The sequence below is a fragment of the Cotesia typhae genome, unplaced genomic scaffold, assembly GCF_013202065.1.
Source record: "Cotesia typhae breed Kobodo isofemale line unplaced genomic scaffold, CoteBio_Ctyphae contig_10, whole genome shotgun sequence".
Taxonomy (NCBI): domain Eukaryota; kingdom Metazoa; phylum Arthropoda; class Insecta; order Hymenoptera; family Braconidae; genus Cotesia; species Cotesia typhae.
This window is the reverse complement of record NW_027423710.1, coordinates 68,492-92,054: the sequence shown is the minus strand read 5'-3', so window position 1 is coordinate 92,054 and position 23,563 is coordinate 68,492. Positions and strand designations below refer to the sequence as shown.

Genomic DNA, 23,563 nt, shown 5'->3' with positions numbered 1-23,563 from the left:
AATTTTACATAAATTTATGAATTTTTGCAAGAGTTTAATTTCAAAATAAATCTCTCAAAAAAAAATAAAAAATCAATTTCAGGGATGATTTTAGGGCCCGAAAAAATTGAATTATAAAATAACTACATAAAGTATATCCTCGTGGTAGAATACAACTCTCGGACAGGCTGAGAGGGAGAAAGCATCGCCGACCGGATGACGGGTCCGGGGGTCACGGATGGGCGGCCATAGGACTGGTTTTGGCCCTCGTAGTGAAATAACGTTCTACGGTTATCCTATTTGTCTGGTTTAAGTTGGTATGGTATCGGGCTGGTCTGGTCTGGTCTTAGAATTTGGTCTACTATACTACACTATAATAGCAGCAGCCGCAACAGCAGTAGTAGAAGTATAAGGCACTAAAATGCTTAGTTGGGACGAAAGCGCCAACGAATTCTCGATCCATCACGGTCCTTTGACGCCTCCGGGGCTCCAACCAGTCAAAAGCGAGTTCTATGACCGCCGTCTTTCCAGACTGCTCTATACCTAGTTTCGTGCTGGAACTAGGCGTTGGTCCTATCCAAGATCCTTTGTGCTCGACATCAACATCAACATCAGCTTCTTCACTTGTAAACTTTGCCGCTCTCGTATGGAGCAAAGCAACCTTATAATTCTAACCGAAACCTGCTGTTACCGACTACTATTCGATTGATCAAAGCTTCATTCAATCTGGAGAGTAAAGGTTGCAATTTAAATAGTCTAACTGCTGTTCAACTTACCCCGTAGAATTTGGTAGAGGAAGATCTTAATGTGCTCCGGATTGAGGTGCTGCGGGCTGACGATTATCTTGTGAAGATCGCTTTGAAGTAACTCCGTTATCACATATCTGGTTTTTAATCAGTCAAGGAAAAGTCCAGAGTGAAATGAGGTCATCGAGTGGTTACCACGTTTTTTATGTGTTTAAATTGTATGTATGTGTTTGGATGTACTATCTCAGTGATATTGAAATTTAAATAGAAGATATTTTTTTGAGGTTTTTAATTTATATTAATGCAATTTCTTCAAAATTAATGACATGCTCTTTAATATTTATTTTGTAAATTTAGTCAAAGTGACAATATCAAACTACAGTTCATTTTTTTTTTTTTTTTTTTTCCCTACTTCTCAAAATATCTTATTTCAAACCTTAAACTTTATCTATTTTAAGCAAATCGAGGTTTTTAAAAGAAAAAATGTTAGTTATCCATTTCTTGGCTGGTTGAATTGTAAAAGCGGGTTCAAAATCCACTTGTAAAATCAATTTTTATATCACTGTAATGAATTTCACTAATAATTTTCATGGTAGTTTTTCCTATAATAATTCCCTATTAATCGTTACTAGTAATTTTTTCTGGTAAATTTTTCTTATGATTTTTCTATTAAAATTTCCTAGTAATTTTTCCTATGAGGTATTACTAGTGAATTTTCCCTAGTGGATTTTTTTAAGAAGGTAAAATCTACAAGATGAAGTTTAAATATTTTTTAATTAAATTTACCTAATGATTTTTCTTAGTAGTTTTTCCTAATAAATTTCCCTAATAATTTACCTAGTAGTTCTTTCTAGACTATTTTCTTATTATTAATTATTAGTAAATTTTTCTTATGAGTTTCCTAGTAGATTTTCTTATTAGATATTACTACTAAATTTTCCCTAGTAGATTTTTCCAAGGTAAAATCTACTAGATAAAATTTATTAATTTTCTAAATAAATTTTCCTCATGATTTCTCCTAATAAATTTTTTTCTTAAATTTCCGTAATAAATGTTCAAAATTTCATTATTTCTTCACAAAAATTCTTTCTTCATCAATTATTTTCCAAAGATCTTGATAAAACTTGTCAATAACTTTCAAAGCGATAATTTTCTTCCGACAAAAAAAGTAAAGACAATTAAAATCAACATTCCAAACTTCATTCGTAAAATATCAATTTAGCTTGCACCAAAAAAAGGCCCTTACTGAAAGCTCAACTCTAAAAATTTCATCCAACATCGAGTACTTTCATTCCAGAAAGCAAATAACGAAATGATCCTCTTCTGAAAACTTTAAATTATGAGCAATCGAGCAAAGCTTGGTCAGAACACCCGGAAGCAAGTGACATCCTCGGAGTTTTGGAGTAGTCCAGGGTCTGGAGTTAGGAGTTTTGTCGGAACCACATCCACCGCGGTATCGATCCATCCTGTAGCCTCTCGTGGGAAAGCTCGAGATTCTCACGTACACGCGTGGTGCTCTTTTCTCAACCGCGGTTTGCTGAACTTTGGCAAAACTATCTTCAGTGAAGATGATGATACGAAGACTCGATCATTCCAGGCGAGAATTCTGGAGGAGCTTAAATAAAAGTTAGAAGTTAACGATAAGGAGAGGTATAATACGGATAAATAAAAGAAGAAAGAAGAAAGAAGAAAGAGCTGTAAGTAAAAGGGAGAAACAGAAGTAGTTGACCGGTCGGACCAGCCTGTACTGGCCTTGCGGATTCTCGACCTTCTTCTCTTTCTTCTTCATTTTATACTTATACTTGTAGTACTTAAACCTGTACCAGATCTCTTTTTGTCTTCCTTTCTTCCATTGCTTCTAGCTCGGTCATGCTCTTCCTAGCTCGTTACCTTTGCCTCTGACTTTGCATCGGGTACGTTCGTTCGTGCGCAGAAAACACACTCAGACGAGTCAAATCTAAGAAGTAGCAAGGAGCAATGAAGCTCAAGGATTAGCATTATGGATCCTTAAAAGCCCGGTTAGAGATTGAGATTATGATTTACGGTTCTGGTGCCCGAAAAATGATACTAGCTCAAGTATTCTACAGCTCGATGATTGTCGGACACATTTTCTTCAGTGTTCACTGCTTCTGCTCTTTCTTTTACTGTATAGATTGCTGGTAAGCTATTCAACGTGGTACCTTTTCTTCTTTCAGGCTACCCGCATTCCTAACTACAACGACCTCATTCCGCCATTCTGTAGACACGTTTTATGTTTCGTGGGCCGCTCTTCACATCAGCTTTGATTCACTCCTAATTTATTTACTTGTGTGCTTATATGGGTCATTTTGAATAAAATTAAATTTTATTTAGTAGATTTTACCTTGAAAAAATCTACTAGGGAAAATTTACTAGTAATATTTAATAAGAAAATCTACTAGGAAATTTTTATCGAAAAATTATAACGAAAATTTATCAGAAAAATTAACTAGTAACGATTAATAGGGAATCATGCCATTAATTTTTTAGAAATCGCAGTAATATAAATTATTCTTACCACTTATTTTACTTATTAATCACTTTCAGAGAACGTTAGTTTCCGGACTGAGGAATTTATTAAACAAATAAATCAAAAGGATACATTTCTTGGAAGAAATCGACGTGCGGCGGCTGCAAGATATCCAGAGCTGACAGCACCTGTTTAATATTTTTAAAATTATTAATAATCGAGTTTTGAAAAAAAAAAATTTATTTATATTTTCAAGTTTCATGTTAATTTTTGTTTTCTTCTCAACTTTCAAGCAAGAACAAAAAATAATATAATTGAATGCTAAAAATTGTTAAACTTCCATTACGTGGCACATAATATGTCTCATATATAACAAATATATGTACTTACATTATCGTGTTCGAAGAAGCATAACATCTTGAGTTCCCGGAACACGCGTTTACTGCTCACAAGACTTTGAAAGACATTTGGTAACTTTTTTAAAGCAACTCTTCTTCCATCGCGTGGATCAGTCACAGCCCTGAAAAATAAAAAATAACAAAAATTATTAGATAACAGTCTTTTGCAGGTACTTGAACAACTTACAAAAAAAAATATCATTTTTTTGATATAGATAGATGACGGATAATATTATTTTAAGCCCGTATGATTATAAACAATGAGCGATGAAATAACACGCGATCCTGCGGGTCACTCGTGATTTTCTTGAGGCATCTGTAGCCTCAAATCACCTGGCACGCACACTTACCACCTGCTTATTTTAATAAGTGTGTTAGTTACTTGTATTAAAAAAAAAAAAAAAAAAAAAAATTTGATTATTATTAAGATCATTATAAAATTCTCTATTTAGCATTTTATATTTTGTATTTTGTTGGCGGATCAGAGCTCTAATCTAATGGGACTTATTTTATTCAGTAAACTATTTTTTATTTTTAACCCAAACCCCTCGTAATTCTGCCGACTGAATCCGACATATATAACGGAGAGTGCCAAGTCGTAAGCCTTTTCGCGGCGTGATCAACATTAACGAAGAAACGTTAACATTTCGGTGTACAAGTACTGGTCTAGTTACGTTTTATAACGTTTATTTTAATGATTAAACTGAAAAAAAAAAAAAAAAAAAATGATTTTTCTTTTTTGAAATTTTTTAGAAGAATTTTTGGAACATTTATTACGGCAAATTAAGAGAAAAATTTATTAAAAAAATTATTGAATTTTATCGAGTAAATTTTACCTTCTTAGAAAAATCTACTAGGGAAACTTTAGTAGAAAAATCATAAGGAAAATTTACTAGTAACGATTAATAAGAAAATAGTATAGAAATAACTACTAGGTAAATTATTAGGGAAATTTATTAGGAAAAACTCCCTAGGGAAAATTTACTAATAATGCCAATAGGAAAATCTACTAGGGAAAATTTACTAGTAATATCTAACAGGAAAATCTACTAGGAACACAGTAGTTAAATTAATTAGAAATGTTTAGTAGTAATATCTTGGAAAATTTCGTGGGAAAAAAACAATAGAAAAATTTATTAATTTTATCCACTAGGAAAATCATTAAAGTAATTTATCAGAAAAGTCTACTTGAATAATTGACAGGAAAATTTTTAAAGAAAGTTTAGGAAAAATTTCTAGTAAAATCATCAGGAAAATTTACTAAGAGAATCTTTAGAGAAATTTTCGTGGAAAATTTATTAGGAAAATTATTAAGAAAAACTTACTAGGAAAATTAATTTTTTTGTTAAGATTATTTTTTTGAATCAAGTTAGTTTTCCGAATGCTATAACGACACAAAGACTTCATTGAAATAAAAAATAAAAAAACAAGATTAATTTACTAGGTTAAATAGAATATATTTATAAATAAATGAAACTAATCCGACACTTGTACAAACCGATACATTAGAAGTATTTTAAAAAATATTATAAATTATTACTATATGGCATGAAAAGCTTATAAAGGGTCATATGTGAGGTAGGTAGGCGTGCGTGCGTGTGTGTGTGTGTGTGTGTGTGTGTGTGTGTGTGTGTGTGTGTGTGTGTGTGTGTGTGTGTGTGTGTGTGTGTGTGTGTGTGTCCAAATACCTAAGTATGTATGTGTGTGTGTGTGAGTGCGTATAGATGAAAAGCCGTAGCATGATGACACAAAGGATACGGCATTTGGTTTTAAAGAGCACACGTATGGTACTGAGGAAGATAAAGAGAGAATATAAAAGAGAAAGAAGATAGTGGGGCGTGCGAGATCGGTTATCCAGATCCCAGGGCTGCGCTATCCGGTTTGGCAAGTGCCTCTCTCGTATCGGTGAGAGCCAACCTAACCCGTGTTGGTGAATCATCCAGATACATTTTACACTGAACACCGTCAAGACTCTGCTCCTCTACTTCGAGATCTTTAGTGTCCAGGAGAACCTCCTCAGTAGAGCCCTGGGACCAGACCGCCATCCGGTTCGTTGAACAGGATAGATATCTGAGAGCGTGTATGCTTAGACTTTTCTACAACTTTTGCATTTTCTGTTTTCGTTTTATTTAAGTAGCTAAATTTATAAATAATTGCTCTATTAGTATTCCTTATGACACCTGGGAATAGAAACTGATATTTATTCTCAAAAAGATAATTTAAAAAAAAACGTAAGAGACATTTTTTTGTAGAAAAATAAATTTTCAGGGAAAAATTTAAAGGTTTCTCGTATGTCCAATATTTAATTCAAAATTTCAATATTTTTTCATTCCGGAAAAAAGCTTACATTGATAAAAGAATTTATTAATTATCAATAATTTAATTTATTTGAAAACAGTTATTTAATTTATCAAGAAAATAATTAGAAAGAAAAATATTTTCTTGGCTTCTTTTTTTCTGTATAAAGAATAAAATTTTCTATGAAAATGATCTCATACGTTTTTTTTTTTTTTCATATTCTCAATTTTTAATTACAGTTTTTACAAACTTGTTTATAATAATAAAAAAATTATACTCTTTGATTTTCAATTTAAATTTGAGCTGAAATTTATGATCCAAAAAAATTAATAAGAACTGTTTTTGTAGAGAGTAAAATTTTCTACAAAAAAGATTCTATGAATTTTTTTGATATCTCAAATACTTAACCCACAATCTTTAAAAAAAGGTCGTAAAATAAAATTTCTAGGTGTCTTTGTTCGCGGATTAAAATTCGTAAATTCGATTGCCCCAGATCTTTTAGCATTTAAAATAAAACCCGTTCGTTGAATAAATTAGTTCGGAATTAACGGTAAATAAAACAGAGAGTGCAAAAATATTGATTTTAGTATGTATTTGTATCCGAAAAGTGACGAATGGTTTTATTTGAATCGCAGTATTTGCGGAATGTATCGCGGAATGAGAAATTGGCGAATTCCAGAGGTGAAAAAATAAAAACCGAGGACACGAGAGATGAGCGGTGGCACCCCCGCTGGACATAAAAATCACACGCAACAGGTCGTTATCGTGGGTTGCCCTTGAAGTGCATTCGCAAGTGCGTGCACTCGAGGGAGCTAATGCAATGTTTAATCTAACCAGCATAGCCTCTATATATTAAGACTCCCACCAACGGTATTAATGTATAAAATACCACAAAGGCTTGTAATTAAAATAAACCCCAGGTTCATTAAAACTAACAGAATACATTTTAAAATGTTAGATGCCGGATCAAGGATCAAGAATCGCTGGTACATGGATGTAACGAGCCACCGTCGGCGATGAAAATCTCATTTATTTATTGGCGTCAATCATCTGATTAATCGCTTCCAGCCTCTTTATTTAATACACGCTCGCAGTCTTTCTCACTTTCTCTCTATATCTTGCTGGTCTGCTCCTTTCGTATATTATACTCGTGCCAACATTTAATGTCATTTAAAATAATTAAATCAATTTGCTGGATTCAATTATTAACTCTGATTAATTTCTAACAATACCGACATGGGATGATATTCATTCAAATGCTTCCATATTTTTATTATTTTTTAAGTTTATACTGATAAAAAGTATTAAATTATAGAAAAAAGTCATTTTTATGACCCAAATTGTTAAATCAAAAGATATTCCTTCTAAAGACGGCTTAATTAATTTTTATTCTTCATCAGATTTACTTAGACATCTTCGGTGGAAATGCAAAACTTCAAATTCTATCCCAACTTTTTAAAGTCGACACTTGTTTTTAAAATATACTATAAATTTGAATAGCGCGCCAAATTTTAACCAATAATAAATCGTGGCCCGTTTTTTGCGAGTTTCGACCGTTGACTAACTTCAAGACTTTCATGTATTTTTTTTTTTTAAAGGGTCATATTTAAAAAATATGCAAGATATGGAGGAATTTGTAAGAATCTTGTAGAAAATTTAAGAACTACAAAAAAGCTTTTTTTTTATTTTGATATTAACTTAGATATCCGCTTAAAAAGTTCCTTGACAATCAGTTGAATGAAGTCAACAACAATTTTGATCAAAAATTCCATTGACGATCACAAAAATCTTCGAATTCCTAATTTTAGGTATGACATGATTCCTTCCTATAACTACTCAATTGAAATTTATCCAGAAAGTTCTTCAAATTGCTCTAAAGTTTAATTTCACTTCGATTTCCATTTGTTTCCAACTGTAGTTAGAAAATAGTTCTGAAATTGACGTTAGTTTCAAGCTTAGCTTACGCCAATGTTAGGTTCACTTTCTTTGCAACGCTTCTAACGTGTTTAGTTCCAATTTCAAAACAAAACTGACACCACTCTGAAGTTTGTTTACTTCAAAGTAAACACTTCACTTGCAAGCTAATAGTTTTACTAAAAGTCAAGCTAAAATTTGAAGTATCAAATTGTTTCATCACCAAATTTTCATATTTTTCAAAGATATGATCTAAATTGGCATTTGAATTTCTTTCTTCCAAAATTCTCCACAAACAATTCGTAATTTCTTCTTTGTAAAAAAACGCTTCAATATTTTTTAGGAAAGTTATTAAACTTGAGGAAAATCCATAATAATCTTCTGAAAATGAAACCCAAGTCCCCAGACGGGATCTGGATTAGTGTCGAAATAAATTTTGGGCGGCATCCCCTCCACTAAATTTTCCACGTTTTAACGATCGCATCAGCACGCAAAGTCGCTGCTTCTCGTGTCAGCAATCGATAGAGAACAGAACAATAAGAATAAATTTGTGCCTCTGAAGATGTCCCAGAGTTTGTCTTTGAAAAAATAAGAACAAAGGAATGTTGATGCATCTTTAATTTGGATCCAAACTGCAATAGGTGCAAGAGCCAATCACAAATGCGAAAATCAGCGTGGAAAAATTTTTTAAATTTTCGTTAAATCAAGCAATTGAATTAATGACAATTCTAAAGGTATTAAAGGGCAACGCGGACATTGTGCATTGTGTGCTCGTATATTGTGCAGTGTGTGAGTGTATACTGACCATTTGCAATTGGTACGCAAAGGGTGCGTGACGAGGAGAGCGAAATGAGAAGGGGAGTTGGCCAACCTCTGGGTCTATATCGGCTATACAGTATATACACACTATCCCCAAGCCATGGGATATGGATCGATACTATACTAGTCTCCTTCTTCGTTTCTCTGCTATAGATTGCTTTGTTTCTAGTTTGCTTTTTTCAACAGACCAACGGTAATTAGTTGACAAATAAACTAATAATTCAGTGGGAATCTATAACTAACCAGAATGTTTTAAAAATTCAATTCTTTGTATACTGAAAAATAAATTAGATTTCTTTAGAAATCTGCCTGTTGCCTGTTTCAACTCATGTTAGAATTTACATAAAATTTTGATACATTTTTTATTTTGTTGGGTTGTATCGAAAAATACCATCAGCTCAAAAGTTTATGATAGAACCCGTCTTATCAGCATAATTACGCTCGTAATTCTTGACGCGTCTCAATGAAACTCAATACATTTACTTTATGAACCAAAATCTCGGCCAGGTTATAAAATGCGCGAAATCGGTCCATTAGGTCCAAAGTTTTGGATATTTGAAAAGTTTTTTCATTTTAATGAAAATTTTACGAGATTTTCCTAAATAACTTCAAAATCTTAATTGAAAACTAAATTTTGAAGTTCGTCTAATTAACTTCAATTTACCTTATTGTATTTTCTTTTTCAATCGTTTCTTCTGTTTTTTTTTTTTTTTTTTTTTTTTTTTTTACAACTTCTAGTCAGCAAAAATTTTTAAAATAATTGCATAATTCACTGCATCAAAATTGCATGTTATAGCGCATGAAATAAGTTGCAATTTTCATTATTAAATGTATAATTTCCATTAAACTTAAAAATTTTATAAAGTATTAGATATTTTCACTATTACTGTGCGCTCAAATTGAAAAATCGACTTTTCTATATCGAGTATTGCCGAATGATGCTTTTTAACTTCTCTGATAAGATAAAACTAATCTTCGAGAGTTTATAACGAAATTGATTGTATAAACACCAACTTCCAAACATTCAAAGACCTAATCAATTCCAGATAGATGTCTTTGAAATACTTCATAATCCAATTCGTGGAAATACTTGCTATAATCCAAAACGACGAAGTATGTTGATAATTTCCATGCTTCTCTGTCCAAGACAAAATTCCAGAGTTAGCAAATTCCAAGAGTCTCAACATTGGTCGTCAGTTTTGGTCGTCGACCGCGATTCTGTTAATTTTTGGGGGTTTTATACATAAAACTTAAATCAGTGACTCATCTGAGTATTGTAAAGTGGATATAGTCCACAAGCACATCGGTATATAATAGTACTCAATACAAACATACAAAGGCAGATTGCGACATTGATTTTAAAACAAATGTTTATACAGATAGAGATATAGATATTGATACAATACAAGATAGCACCGAGAAAGAACAAACAAAGAGATTTCATGAAGTAGTTCAGCAGCAATTGTCGAATGTGTCACGCTGACATATTGCCGTTACATATTAGTAATGTACTCGCGAGTAACTACAAAAACTCTTACTCTTACTATTTATGATGGTGATGGTGTGCACTATTAAATATTACAGACAATAGTCCAAGTCTTGGTCTCAGAATTGTAACCGGAGCATTGGGTGGTGACGTAAAGGCAAATCCGAAGCCCAGTGGGAAAACTGGCAGCGTAATGCAGTTACGTGCCTATCTGCTTTACGGCACGTGTCTATATCTTTATTGTCTCCTGGTGGTAGTACTAAGTCGGCCTCCGTTATTTTTCCTCGTTCGACTACACACCCATCCACCCTCACCGCGCATTTGTATTCTCCATCTTTTTTTTCTCTTAGCCAGCCAATATTTTACTTTGTTCACATCCATCGCTAACAAACGCTAACCAACGTACTCGATACTTTTCTCGCCGCCATTTACCAAACGTAATGTATAATCCGTCTCGCTCTATTTTTCCACATCGGCTTTGTTCTGATCTTAACGAATAAAGCCGGAATTACTTCTGTCAATGGATTCGTTTTTAAAGAGGCAAATTTAATCAACTTGCGATTAGCAATCACCCAATTATTCTGATTATAGTTAGAAAGAACTGATTAACATTGCTTAGACATTTTATCCAAAAAATGATTAATCAATAGAACGTTTCAGGGATAAAGACGACATGTGGTTAGCATTTATTTTCATACAGACAGATTTTCTCAGTAATAAGTGATTCAGTTTCCGCCCTGAAAATGAAGATGATAATGTAAGGGTGTAAAGTATAGCTCTTTTTGATACAAGTATCAGTATTATGAGAAGGTAAGATCGATAGCTCAGTGTCTGGTTGCTTTGCCGCGGCTAGAGCCATCAAAAGATACATCCGAAAATGAATCTTTGTGAAGCAGATAGAGCAAAGAGAGACTGAAGAACAGAAAGAGAGCAGCTGAATAGAACTGAACAGAGAACTTTCAAGTTTTAACGCAGAAAAGGTGTCCTCGTTGGCTCCCTCCTTGGTCCAGGATCTCGTTTCGATCCCGGGTAGAGCACACGTCGTCATGGCAACACCCAGTCGAGTAGGCAGCGCAAGAAATACCTACGATCGTTATTGTCATCATCAATATCATTATCCGCATCATCAATATCGCTCTCTTCTATCCTTCTTCTTCTTCTTCTTCTTCTTCTTCTCTCTCCAAGTTTTTCAGCATCAGAGGCATTAATTTAAACTAGACTTTTGCCCTTTGGCGGAGCGACCACGGTGGCTGCATAATGAAGAGAATAGGACAAGCAACAATAGATTGCTCTCCTCCTGAGCAGAGAAACAGGAGCTAAGCCATCCACGTGCTTGTCTATGTCTAGCCCAGGAATATGCTAATTGCGACGCAGTTAATACGCTGGGCGACGCTCGGACGCAGAGCAGACTCGCCAATAAGCGAGAGAGGAAAATAAGAGAGAAGGAATAGGCACAATCATACTCTCCAGTACAGAGATAGAGTTTGCTACTGAGTGTGCGACTGAGGGACAATCGACCCCCCGTGTGGATATTGCGTCGACAGGTTGACGTGGATACATGAATATCGATTACGAGATAACTAGAATACTCGTGTCTCGTGGGAAAAAACCCTGTATAACTCGATCTTTACAAAAAATCATTATTATTATCAACGTGGGTCTTGGCTAACCTTCAAGGCTGAAAACTACAGATTAAAAATGACTCAAGATTTCCATCCACCAATACAATCTCTTCAAAGCCAATTGATTATCAGTTTCAACCCTTCATTTTGTTCATGATCATCTACCAAGAACTCGTCTTTTAGAATTTAACCAAACTAGACTTAAACTCAAGCGACTTTCTAGCCCCGCTGACCTTGGTGCACGTTGCTAAAGTTCCGGCTGGTCAGTATCTAGTGTACCGTAATCCAATCCAAGTAAAAAATATACTTAGCCAAAAGGCAGCCTTGACTAATTCGTGGCAACAACGATCTAGCATCTAGCTTGAGATCGGCATGGCGAAGCCTTGAGACTAATCAAGACTAACACTCTCAAGCCAGTCTGGTCGACTTTGACTGGTATCAGTTGAGTTAGCCCGGTTATCCTCGGCTCCATTCTCTCTCATATCTGCATTATATCAGTATAAGTGCTTCTATATATACAACTGTGGCTTACTGACGAGGCATCTACTGGTATATTGTAGCCTTACTTTCCATCTGGATCGCACTCAACTCTTGCCCTGGCAATAAAACTCCTGATCCCATAGTAAAGTTTCACGATCCATGCCAATGCGTCATAACTCACTTTATATATATATATTAACATTTACATTGCATTAGTTGGTCAGACGCCCACCATTATCCTGGGAAACGTCAATACTCAGCATCAGCAAAACCACATCCTGTCGTTACTTAAACGCACATATTTTATTTATTATTTCTTCTTTATTCTTCCTTTCTTGCAAAATATATTATTTTAATAATTATTTGTACTCAATGTTCAGTACAATGTATAGTATAGATCTTTAAACTCGCACCTGACACGCACCTGGCGGACCTAACGCACCGCACGAGTAGACGTTTCGAGCATCAGAGCCTTACATTCACCTTATCCTTTCAGCTCCTTGATGTTTTTTTTTATTTTATTTTTATTGTTTATCTTTCCTAAAACCATCTGGACTCGTCCTCGAGACTGGAGACTATCGTGTGGATTGTGGATCGTGGATGGTATCAACTTTTGGGTCATTTGCTCGTTAATAATTCACCGCTTAGGGCTCACTTTGCCGTTTTCTTTTTGCTCAACAGCTGCTAAGCGCTTCGAGACTTTAGATATCCAAAATAAAACAACTATCGACGATATTAAGTTCTTTAGATTTTAGTTTTTATACGCCGAGATCACGTATAGTATAAGATAGTATAAGAAGACTGCCAGGTGGTTGCCAATCGCAAAAAGGCTTATGGTGTCCTTCACACTTGACGCAAACATACCGAGGCTGTGAGTACTAGGCTCCAAACAAGGTCCGGTACACTACACTGATAGTACAAGCTGTTAAGATTCGTGTGATAACACCGATAACGGTGATATAAGCACACGAAAATATGTTTTATTTTGTTGTTTTATGAGAAATAAACGAACGGAGAATCGTAGACCTTGGCATGCTTTTGTAATTTGGATTCTCATCATTATCGGATGGATTGTAATTCTTCTGGGGATTGAGTTGCTCGGAGTAATTACTGTGACAACTGAATCACTTTTAGATTCTTTGTCAATACAATGCTAATGTTCTTTGTAAAACTTGTAATAGAAAGAATTTAGTACGGAGTACTAAACTGATTTAGTAAAAAAAAATTTTTAGTCAACAATTAATAAATATTTGGTAATGAGAGGTTTGTTATTAAATGATTTAGTAACTATTACTAAATCTTATTAAATAGAACTAAATCCTATCAGTGTATGTTATGGCGGACAAACAACAAAAATTACTTGACATTTTTAAGTTTTTTTTTCTCAAATTTTTTATACTCTTATTTTAAAATTCAGTTTACGAAATATTATTTTTTCGTATGCTAGCAAAACGCTCCGAAAAAATGTCAAAATTACAATTTCAAATAGTGATTTTATCAGTTTTAATATTCACCCGAAAATACTCACGAAAATATAAAATTTGCTTCTGGAAATGATTATTATATTGAATTGGGGCTGCATTTATATTTAGCGATAAAAAAATCGAAAAATAAAAATATTCACAATTGTTGAAGTCTAAAAATAGGTCGAGCTTCAATTTTACATAATCATTGAACGTTTCAGTTATGATAAAAACTAATTTTTCATATATTTTTAAACTTCAGAATGACCAAGCAGTGTTACACTAAATAATTATTTTTTATCAATTGAGATTGACATTTTTCGATATACAATTATAAATTTTGAGTTCATTATTTCGACAATAACAATTACTATTTAATTTTAAAAACAACGAAAGAATTCTTGTCTCAGACATACATATTTTCTTCATAATTACATGTTACGTTAACTTTGACTATGACCCCATTAGATGAATTCAAATTCCGTCCCAACACTTAACATCTTCGACCTTTCAACAGTCCCATTAAAACATCATACTCAAAATCCCTGTCAATAATAATAAAACAGAATTTTCTAATTACTAAATTATCATTACCATTATGTAGAAACGTACGTAACGTTAATTAAGAAAGTAAAATTTAATTTATCTAAAAATTGGGGCACGTTCTAGCTCTAAAACTTTTCTAACGTTAAAAAATGCCTAAAATTAGATAAACAACACGAAATTTAAAAGTTTCCATTTACCGTAATCAACATTGATTAACAGTGACTGAATCTAAAGCGTAAATAAATTCCAACAGTTCCGTTAATTAACTCCCAGATTATTTATCAATTTTTCTTCGTTCCCTCGAGACCTAATAGTGATACAACAAATAACTTAAATCCATAAAATACAAACCCAAATAAATTATCAACATACAGACACTATTTGACAAGCGAACACGTGGCCTAATCTAAGACACCAATTGGACGGCGTATTATCGATTATCATCAGCGCCCCCTTGAACACGTTTTCCGACGTCTTGACGTACATGCTAAAGATTTCGGTCAACTTGTTTTTTTGTTTTATACACACATACGCACAGACACACTAGCATTTACGTTCGCGTTTATAATATTGAAGAACGTGAAAACTTGCCTCACTTCTTTCGCTTTCTTCTCTGACGGTGATTTGTCTCGCCTAATGTAATGTAAGAACTGTACAACTAGCTTTCACCTCGTGCCTTCTTCCGGAACGCTTCTGCTATTCGTTAATACATTAAACACAACTGCAAACAAAGCACTTATATTCCAACCAATTACAACTATTACTCAGGATACAATTCTTGGTTTTTCTTCTTATTCAAAACTGCAATATCAGCATTGTTATTACTAGTTTTAAACTTTTTACTTGCGGCGCTAGTGTCGATGGAATTTCTTTAAAACTTATTGACTTTTGTTGGTATCTGTGGTAATGCATGAAAATCTTTAGGGCCAATTTGGAGGGTCAGAGAAACAGAGAAAATTTAGGTTAATCCATTGCGTGTGACTTTTATCGAGGTAATATCAACGGAAAACGGGGCTTCGCCATTTTTTGACTATAAGAAATCAAAAAATTAACTTCTTCATGTTTGTTTTTCTCATTTTCTTTGTTTTACACGATTTATCAAAAGATTTAGTTCTATTTAATAAGATTTAGTAATAGTAACTAAATTATTTAGTAAAAAAACCTTTCATGAGTAATTGTTACTAACTCATTTATTTCCACCAATAGAATTAAATGGTAATTGTTATTCTCGAAATAATGAACTCAAAATTTATAATTGTACATCGAAAAATGTCAATCTCAATTGATAAAAAATAATTATTTAATGTAACACTGCTTGGTCATTCTGAAGTTTAAAAATATATGAAAAATTAGTTTTTATCATAACTGAAACGTTCAATGATTATGTAGAATTGAAGCTCGACCTATTTTTAGACTTCAACAATTGTGAATATTTTTATTTTTCGATTTTTTTATCGCTAAATATAGATGCAGCCCCAATTCAATATAATAATCATTTCCAGAAGCAAATTTTATATTTTCGTGAGTATTTTCGGGTGAATATTAAAACTGATAAAATCACTATTTGAAATTGTAATTTTGACATTTTTTCGGAGCGTTTTGCTAGCATACGAAAAAATAATATTTCGTAAACTGAATTTTAAAATAAGAGTATAAAAAATTTGAGAAAAAAAAACTTAAAAATGTCAAGTAATTTTTGTTGTTTGTCCGCCATAACATACACTGATAAGATTTAGTTCTATTTAATAAGATTTAGTAATAGTTACTAAATCATTTAATAACAAACCTCTCATTACCAAATATTTACTAATTATTGACTAAAAATTTTTTTACTAAATCAGTTTAGTACTCCGTACTAAATCCTTCTATCAGTGTGGAAAATTCTTGTTAAAGTTTCAAATTTTTCACATTTGGTGCTGTTTTGTCGATTTGCCTTATCATTTTTCACTGCGTAGGCGCTTTTCCGTCATTCAACTCCCGTTAACTACAATATTTATGTAACAATACAACAATGAGAATGAAGATTGATCAGTAATGATGAAAACCGATCATGGATAATCTAGAAATGAAGCATAGGCAAGGGAAGAAGGCCAGTGGCCGTCACGGTCTCTCACACAGGGTTACCTCTGAGTTCTCTTTTCTGAACTCGGTTTCCACATTGTATATTGCATTAGCTTCACTTACGACACTAAATGTGTGTGTGTGTGTGTGTGTGTGTGTGTGTGTGTGTGTGTGTGTGTGTGTGTGTGTGTGTGTGTGTGTGTGTGTGTGTGTGTGTGTGTGTGTGTGTGTGTGTGTGTGTTTGTGTGTGTGTGTGTGTGTGTGTGTGTGTGTGTGTGTGTGTGTGTGTGTGTGTGTGTGAGAGAGAGTAGTAATGCAGCCGTCCTTTTCTCTAAGTCTCAGTTTATCTCTTTTGCCACACAAACCTTGCATCTCTGTTTCTCCCGCATTTAGTTCTATTCGATTCTAGAAAGCTCTCCTTCCTACTCTCCTTGTACTTGGTGCAGTTACCACTCGTGAGTAAACTTTCTTTGTTCTCTTTATGTTTAAAGCTATTTCATACTTTGCTTCATTTTATATTACTTGTTTTGTTTAAAGATATTATATTAAATGTAATTGTAATCTTTGAGTGGTTGATCTTTAAAACAGTCATTTTAAGACTTTTGTTTAAAGTAATTTTAGGAACAAAAGTTGCTAAAATAAATTTTTAACTGTTAAACAAAAGATTCTTTTTTTTTTTTCAAGTCCTTAATTGCAGATGAGAGACAGCAAAATTGAGCTAAGGAATAGAAGGCAAATGACAATGATGAAACCGCGGTATACGGACTTGACACGGTTCTCTTTGTTTCTTTTACGGCAAGATTGCACTCGTGTGTGTAATATACAAGATGTAGCTGCAACACGATAGTATATATATAGAGTACCGGCATACAGATTAACTTTAGTGCAAGCGGGACAAAAAAAGAGACCGGTTAACCACTACCGAGGTCGTGGTATGACAGGTGAATCGACACGTTGCAATAAAAAATTTTTTTAAATCAAAAGTCTGCTGAATTATTTTTACTCTTTTTGGCTTTCGTAAATCCAGGTTGCAGCTGGTTATAACTGCTCCAGGAAAACTGCTCCTGGTAGGTCGTAATTAATGAGTTAAGTTACATCCTGCAGCCTCCAGGTCACTGGCTTTACGAAACTCCTTAAATTTCATTTTTGCGAAAAAAAAAAATATCGAATCTGCAAGATCGGAATTTTTAAAGTTTTTTTTTTTAAATATACTGATAGAAGGACTTGTTTATATTTAATAAGCTTTATTAACTGTTAATAAATGATTTTTTATCAAAAAATATTTAATTCTTACAAAGTTATTAAAAATTTCGAAATTTTCAAAAAAGGTCAACGCCCTGCTGCTTGTTCTTTTAATCGATATTTTCATTTCTGAAATATCTCAGAAAATATGCAAGATACGGAAAAATCGGTAAGAACCTTTCTTGTAGAGAATTTCAAGAGCTACAAAAAAGCTCTCTTTGCATTTTTTGATATATTTGATATTTGCCGAGATATTTGCTGCCAAAAAATAAAAGGCACTTTTAAAACCTTAAAATTCGTTCCCAAGTTTTTCAGGTCGGCGCCCTGCTGTTTATTCTCTCGATCGACATTTTATTCTTCCATAGCGTGATATGAAAAACCAACTGTTTGTTCTGTCGAGGAATGGCGTTAACACGTGCGTCATTTCCCGTTTCTCTTCGATACAAAACTCTTGTGCTAGTATATATATATTATATCTCTTGTTAAATTATCTCGTACCACATATACAATAAATTTTTCGAGCCGCAATTTCCGGTGCCGAATTTTCGGTACCAAAAAACACATAAAATATTCTACACTAAGGTAAAAGCCCCAATTATTAACAGGGGTCTAAATATTGACACCTTAAATTATTTTTAAATATATTTAATCATCTGTAATAAGAATAACTATCATATAAATTTTTATCAAATTCTAATTAATTAAAAAATTGAAAATAATTACTGTCAGTTCAAAATATTAAATATTAATTATTAAAGAAAAATAAAGTTAGCACCAGTTCATCAAACCAGCTTACGAGTTTAAATTAATTTCTTCATCTAATAATATGATTTTTTTTTTTTTTTATTAACTATATATGAAAAATTTATAAAATTGAATAATCGAAATTAATTGTATGCTTTATAATATTTAAATAATGGGTGTCAATAACTAGTTGATAATTTTTAAGTTGAATCTCATTTTGACTGCCATTCGACAGCGCTATGACGCCTTTTTTTTATTTTAACCCAAAAAATTAACTGTAAGAGTTTGAACTCTTCTGATTAAATAAATTATTTTTAAATTAATTTTTATATTTTTAAAAGTAATTAATTAAAAGTCATTTATGGAAATTATTATTAATAAACTTTAATAAAATTGATTACTTAATAATAATAAGTTTCGATAAATAAGAATAAGCAGATGATTCGACGCATGCGCAGTGTAGGTGTCAATAATTGGGGTGAAGGTATGTCAATAATTAGATCAATCAGTTTTTTAACCTGCCAATAATTGGTGTATCCGGATAATCTATTTAATTATTTAAAATTAATTAATAAATATCAGTGATTATCATTTTAAAAAAGAAATTGATTAGTTAAAACATTACTTGAGACATTACCACAAACAAAATTCAACGATATTGATATTTGATTGCTTAAAAAAAATTAAATCATAACTTTGTCTCTTACAGTGTCAATAATTGAAGCTTTTTTTTTTACATTAGTATAGATTTGTGCAGACGGGGCTGAATAATTGGTACATACACACCAATATTGAAGACATGTCACGAGGTAATCCGGATCTGAGTTCTTCCAACGGAGAAAACTTACGTCCTCTTCTGTTATATGTCTTCAGAGTATCAATGCATCCGTATGTAGAGCATGACTTAAATATTTTGAAACTTTTTTCATCTATTCTTCCAATAACTGTTTATGTTCCTGTTATTATTATTTACCAAATGTGATAAGACGAAGCCTCGATACTAAAACCTCGGCTCTTATCGGCATCAGAGTTTAGTTATTTAATTCTCTTTCTTCTTTTTATTTGGTGCTTAGTTGTTTTCTTCATCTTCTATTTTATTTTTTTCCTTCGCTTTATATTTTATTCCAGCCGACTTATTCCCTTATTCAGGCTTCTTGTATTCTTCCCGCGGGATTTTTCACCGCCATTTATATGGGCGTGCCAGCTGCTGGGGCAGGTGACGCCGCAGCTGTCGAGCACCGTAAGGACTTTCCACCCTCAAAAATATCCTGGAATTCTCAGTCTCAAACTTGTCTTGCTTTCTTTTCATTCTTTTTTGTAATTTTAATTTATCGATTGATAAGTTTTTATTCAAGTCTTTTAATTAAATAAACCTTTTCTTATAATTTTAAGATTAAAAGTAATCTTAAAAAAAATTTCAAGTTTTTTGCATTTTTCAACAAATTTATCCATTTTTTTTTAATTTTTGATTAAAAAATCATTTTGTACAAATTTTTTGTAAAAATTAAGCAAATTCTATTTTAAATAACAAATATCAAAATAAAGAATCGAAAAATTGATTTGTATAAAATAAAACAGGTTTTTAAAAAAAAAAAATTAAATTTTATAAAAAATTTTGAATTTGAATTTTTCTAATAATAATTTTGATTTTTTATCAACAATTTAAAAATTATGGATTAATTTTTTAATTGATTATTTAATTTATTAAATTTTAATAAATATTTATTAAATCTTATGAAATTAAAAAATCAATTATTATCAATTAATAAATCTTATTAAATATAAAAAAATCCTTCTATCAGTTTATTAAAATTTTTAATTTCAATTTAAAAATTTTTTTTTCTCAGAAAATTTTTTATCAAAAAATTTAACTTGTTTTTAAATTAAAAAGTTTTTTCAATTCATTTTTCTGAATAAAAAAAAAAAATTTCTCCGATATCGCTTGAAATTTTTCAAAGAAAAATCTAAAAAAATGTGTGAATAGTTATAAAAAAGCAAACAGGGATAAAAATGTATTTTCCGTGTGCTGTTGAACGTAAAGGACATATAATATAACTAAAGGACAAAGCACCGAGGGATGAGATAGATGATATGTGAATTGACAGGGCATTCACTCGCTTACGCTGGTAGCTCCGACTAAAATTCAAACTGGGTAGGTTCTACATGAGCACAAAACGCCAGACGGTCCGACCAGGGGGCTCCTGCTCTTACACGGGGGAGTAGCTACGCAGTAACTCACGGGGGGAACCCCGAGCACAGAACGGATAGGGCTAGGGCACAAATGCCCATTTCTGTTCGAAAAATATTCTAGCTGCACTCTCACCCCCATGCAAGATGCAGAATTCAATACTCTGTACTTATGCTATAGGCCAATACTTGGCTCCACGATCTATACTCGACACCCTCCATATCCTTCTGTGTACCAATACACCAGCATGTGGTTCTCTCAATAGAACAGACGGTTTTATTCTCTATCGCCGAAAATCTACTGAAAATATCATATAAGGGCGGGCTTTAATTCACGGGATTTATTTTTTTACTCCAAGAATTTTTTTCGTAATTATTTTTATGCTACTTGTTGGAGGATTTTTGTTCACTTCAGTTCTCAACAATTGAATATTTTTTTTTTTTTTTTAGAAAAAATTGTAAATTTTTAAATTTAATTAAATAAAATTTGAATTTTTTAATTAAATAAAAAAACTTTTTAAAAAATAATTATAAAATTAGGTAATTATTTAGTTTCACGATTTAGAATATTTTAATTAATTAAAACTAGCAACTGCAGTCACTATGACTTGTGAATTATAAATGAATAAAATTTTGCTTTATTAAATAATGATTTTTGTTAAATTGCACTGTAATTTTTTAACAATTGATCTTTTTAAAGATATAAGCTCATCCCAGTGCTACACTCATCAAGAGCTTTCATTTGAGTACCCGCATGCATTTTGATATATTTTTCATATATACATATATATATATATATATATATATATATATATATATATATATATATATATATATATATATATATATATATATATATATATATATATATATATAAATATATCAAATATATGAAAAATTGATGTGGGTACTCTAATGAAAGGTCTCGATGAGTGTAACATCGGGATGAGCTTATATCTTTAAAAATGTCAATAGTTCTCCAGATACAAGGTCATTTCTTAATTATGTATCTAGAGATAAAAAATTTTCGAATGTAGCCAAATTACTTATCATAATAAATTGAATATCGGTGATAAAAAAAAAATTTGAACTATTTATTAAAAAATAATAACTGTAAAACTAAACTTGTCCCAGGAATTTTTATTAGTGATTATGTAAATTATTTAAAAAATGAAATTTAGAAAACTATGCACAAAAAAAAATTTTTTTTTTAAATTTCATGTTTGATAATTCAATTATTAACCAAAGTACTCAACTATTGAATTACCAACAAATGTTTAACCATAATCGAATCAGTAAATGTCAGCCATAGTTATCTACAATTATCTTATAACTTATGATTTCATAATAATTCCAACTCTTTGCTTCTATTTTTATAGTTTTACTATTGCCAATATATTCACGAATATTGATTCGTGATATTAAAATTAGTTGACATCCCATAGGTTTAAAAAAAAATAAATAAATAAATAATTACAAAATATTTTAATTGATCTCTAACAAGTTAAAAAAAAATATTTAAAAATTCTAAAATGTTTGCTTAAGGTAATATCAACAACCATATAATAATAAATTGCTGTCAACAGCTTATAAGACTGCTAAATAAAAAGAAACCCCAAAAATTTTCAGGGTTTTCTTCCACTACCTAACTCCAAGTAAATCTGATCACAAAAGCGAATTCTCGTATTATAAAAGCAAAAAAAATCTTCCAAAGAATCAACACCCCAAAATATCATATTCCGAAAAACCCCCAAACTTTTCAGAATAAAGAACGCAGGTATAAAAATGACATTAGCCGAGCTGAGCCCTAGGGTTTAAACCTAGGCAAAGTACTATAAAGAATATTTACCAAAATAACTCATATAAAATTTTGAAAATATATTAGAACGTAATAAAAAAAATTGACTTACCAAACGACGCCAAAAGCTCCGTATCCAATGGCCTTGTCTGGCTGGTAGGGCTCCTGGGGCTGAGGAGCAGGAGCCACTGGGTGATAATAATTGGAGACCGGCTGCCCGTGGGTTCCGGAGTTCCCAGCGGTTCCACCGACTGGAGCAGCCCCCTGCATCAGCGACATCGACACGCTCATGGACACTCTTGAGTGCCGGCTTGGCCCCACTACTGCCATCAAGTGTTCCTAGGGGTCCTCTGCCCTAGGCCCGGATGTACTCTAAATTACCGATCACCAGGAACAGGAAACAGGCAACTTAAAATTCTATTTCTTCTTTCTTCTTTCTTATTTCTTCCTGCTCTTTCTTCAGGATTTGTTGTCCTGTCAATGACTAACGCGACTATCACCGGTTGACTCACACGTCAAATTTACTCATCGCACATCCACCTGGAGGATTAATTAATTTAAAAATCGCAGTTTGTAATTACAGAGTTCTCTAATAAGAAATAAATAAAATTATAATAATAAATCACTTACTAATTAAAGCTATACTGGTTTAATATTTTATTTCTTCAATAAAACCAGCTCTACTCTTGGGAGACTCATAGGTTAGGTCAACTGTGCCAGCACTCGCGCATATTTGCTCCGTTGATCCGTCGGTTCATCAACCAGTCACCGTTTCTTCTTTAGTTTTTTATTTTTCCAGGTGCAAAATCGGGTTATTTCTTCTTTGATAAAAATAAAATTTCAAACCGAGGTTTAGGAAGAAGAAGAAGATTTAATTGTCGTGTACTTGGGGCCAGTGTCCTCAGGCTTAAACTCAAACTCCGTTTTTTTGTTTTGTTACCAAACGTCGTAGCGCACACTGGTGGAATAATAATTAAATTATGTTATGCATGTAAGTAATTTTTTTTTTTTTTTTTTTTACTTAGATTTATCACTATTGTTATTATTTATTTATAATATTGCTGTTGGTATTTTATTTACTCATTAAATAGTTTATTTATAATTATTGTTCTGCACATGGAGTCACTGGAGCACTAGGTGTAGACAGAGCTTGGCGTCGATGTAGAAAGAGTCTTTTGGGCGGAAAACACTCGGGAGGGAGTGGACTGATTAGCTGATTGATTACCGATTTAAACACGATTTTCTTCACGCATACGCGGACACTACTCCCTTGACTATTTTGTCTTCTCAGG

General features: G+C 32.4%; 1 protein-coding gene across 3 annotated transcripts in view; it reads right to left on the bottom strand.

Annotated features, from left to right (window-relative positions):
• Nucleotides 1-23,514, bottom strand: part of Nmo (serine/threonine-protein kinase nemo) — a 39,110-nt gene extending 15,596 nt beyond the window's left edge. For 2 of the 3 annotated variants that reach the window (XR_012480928.1, XM_074257044.1), the window contains exons 1-5: nt 22,902-23,514; nt 22,384-22,811; nt 3,604-3,733; nt 3,346-3,401; nt 756-862 (exon numbers count right to left, since the gene is read on the bottom strand). Coding sequence is in view for 2 of the 3 variants with exons in the window: in XM_074257044.1 (XP_074113145.1) it covers nt 756-862; nt 3,346-3,401; nt 3,604-3,733; nt 22,384-22,601 (511 nt within the window). In the remaining variant the exon portion in view is untranslated. Of the gene's footprint in view, nt 1-755; nt 863-3,345; nt 3,402-3,603; nt 3,734-22,383 lie in introns of all 3 variants that reach the window. The other variant, XM_074257795.1, reaches the window with a different exon arrangement.
• Between the last annotated feature and the right edge of the window lie 49 nt (nt 23,515-23,563).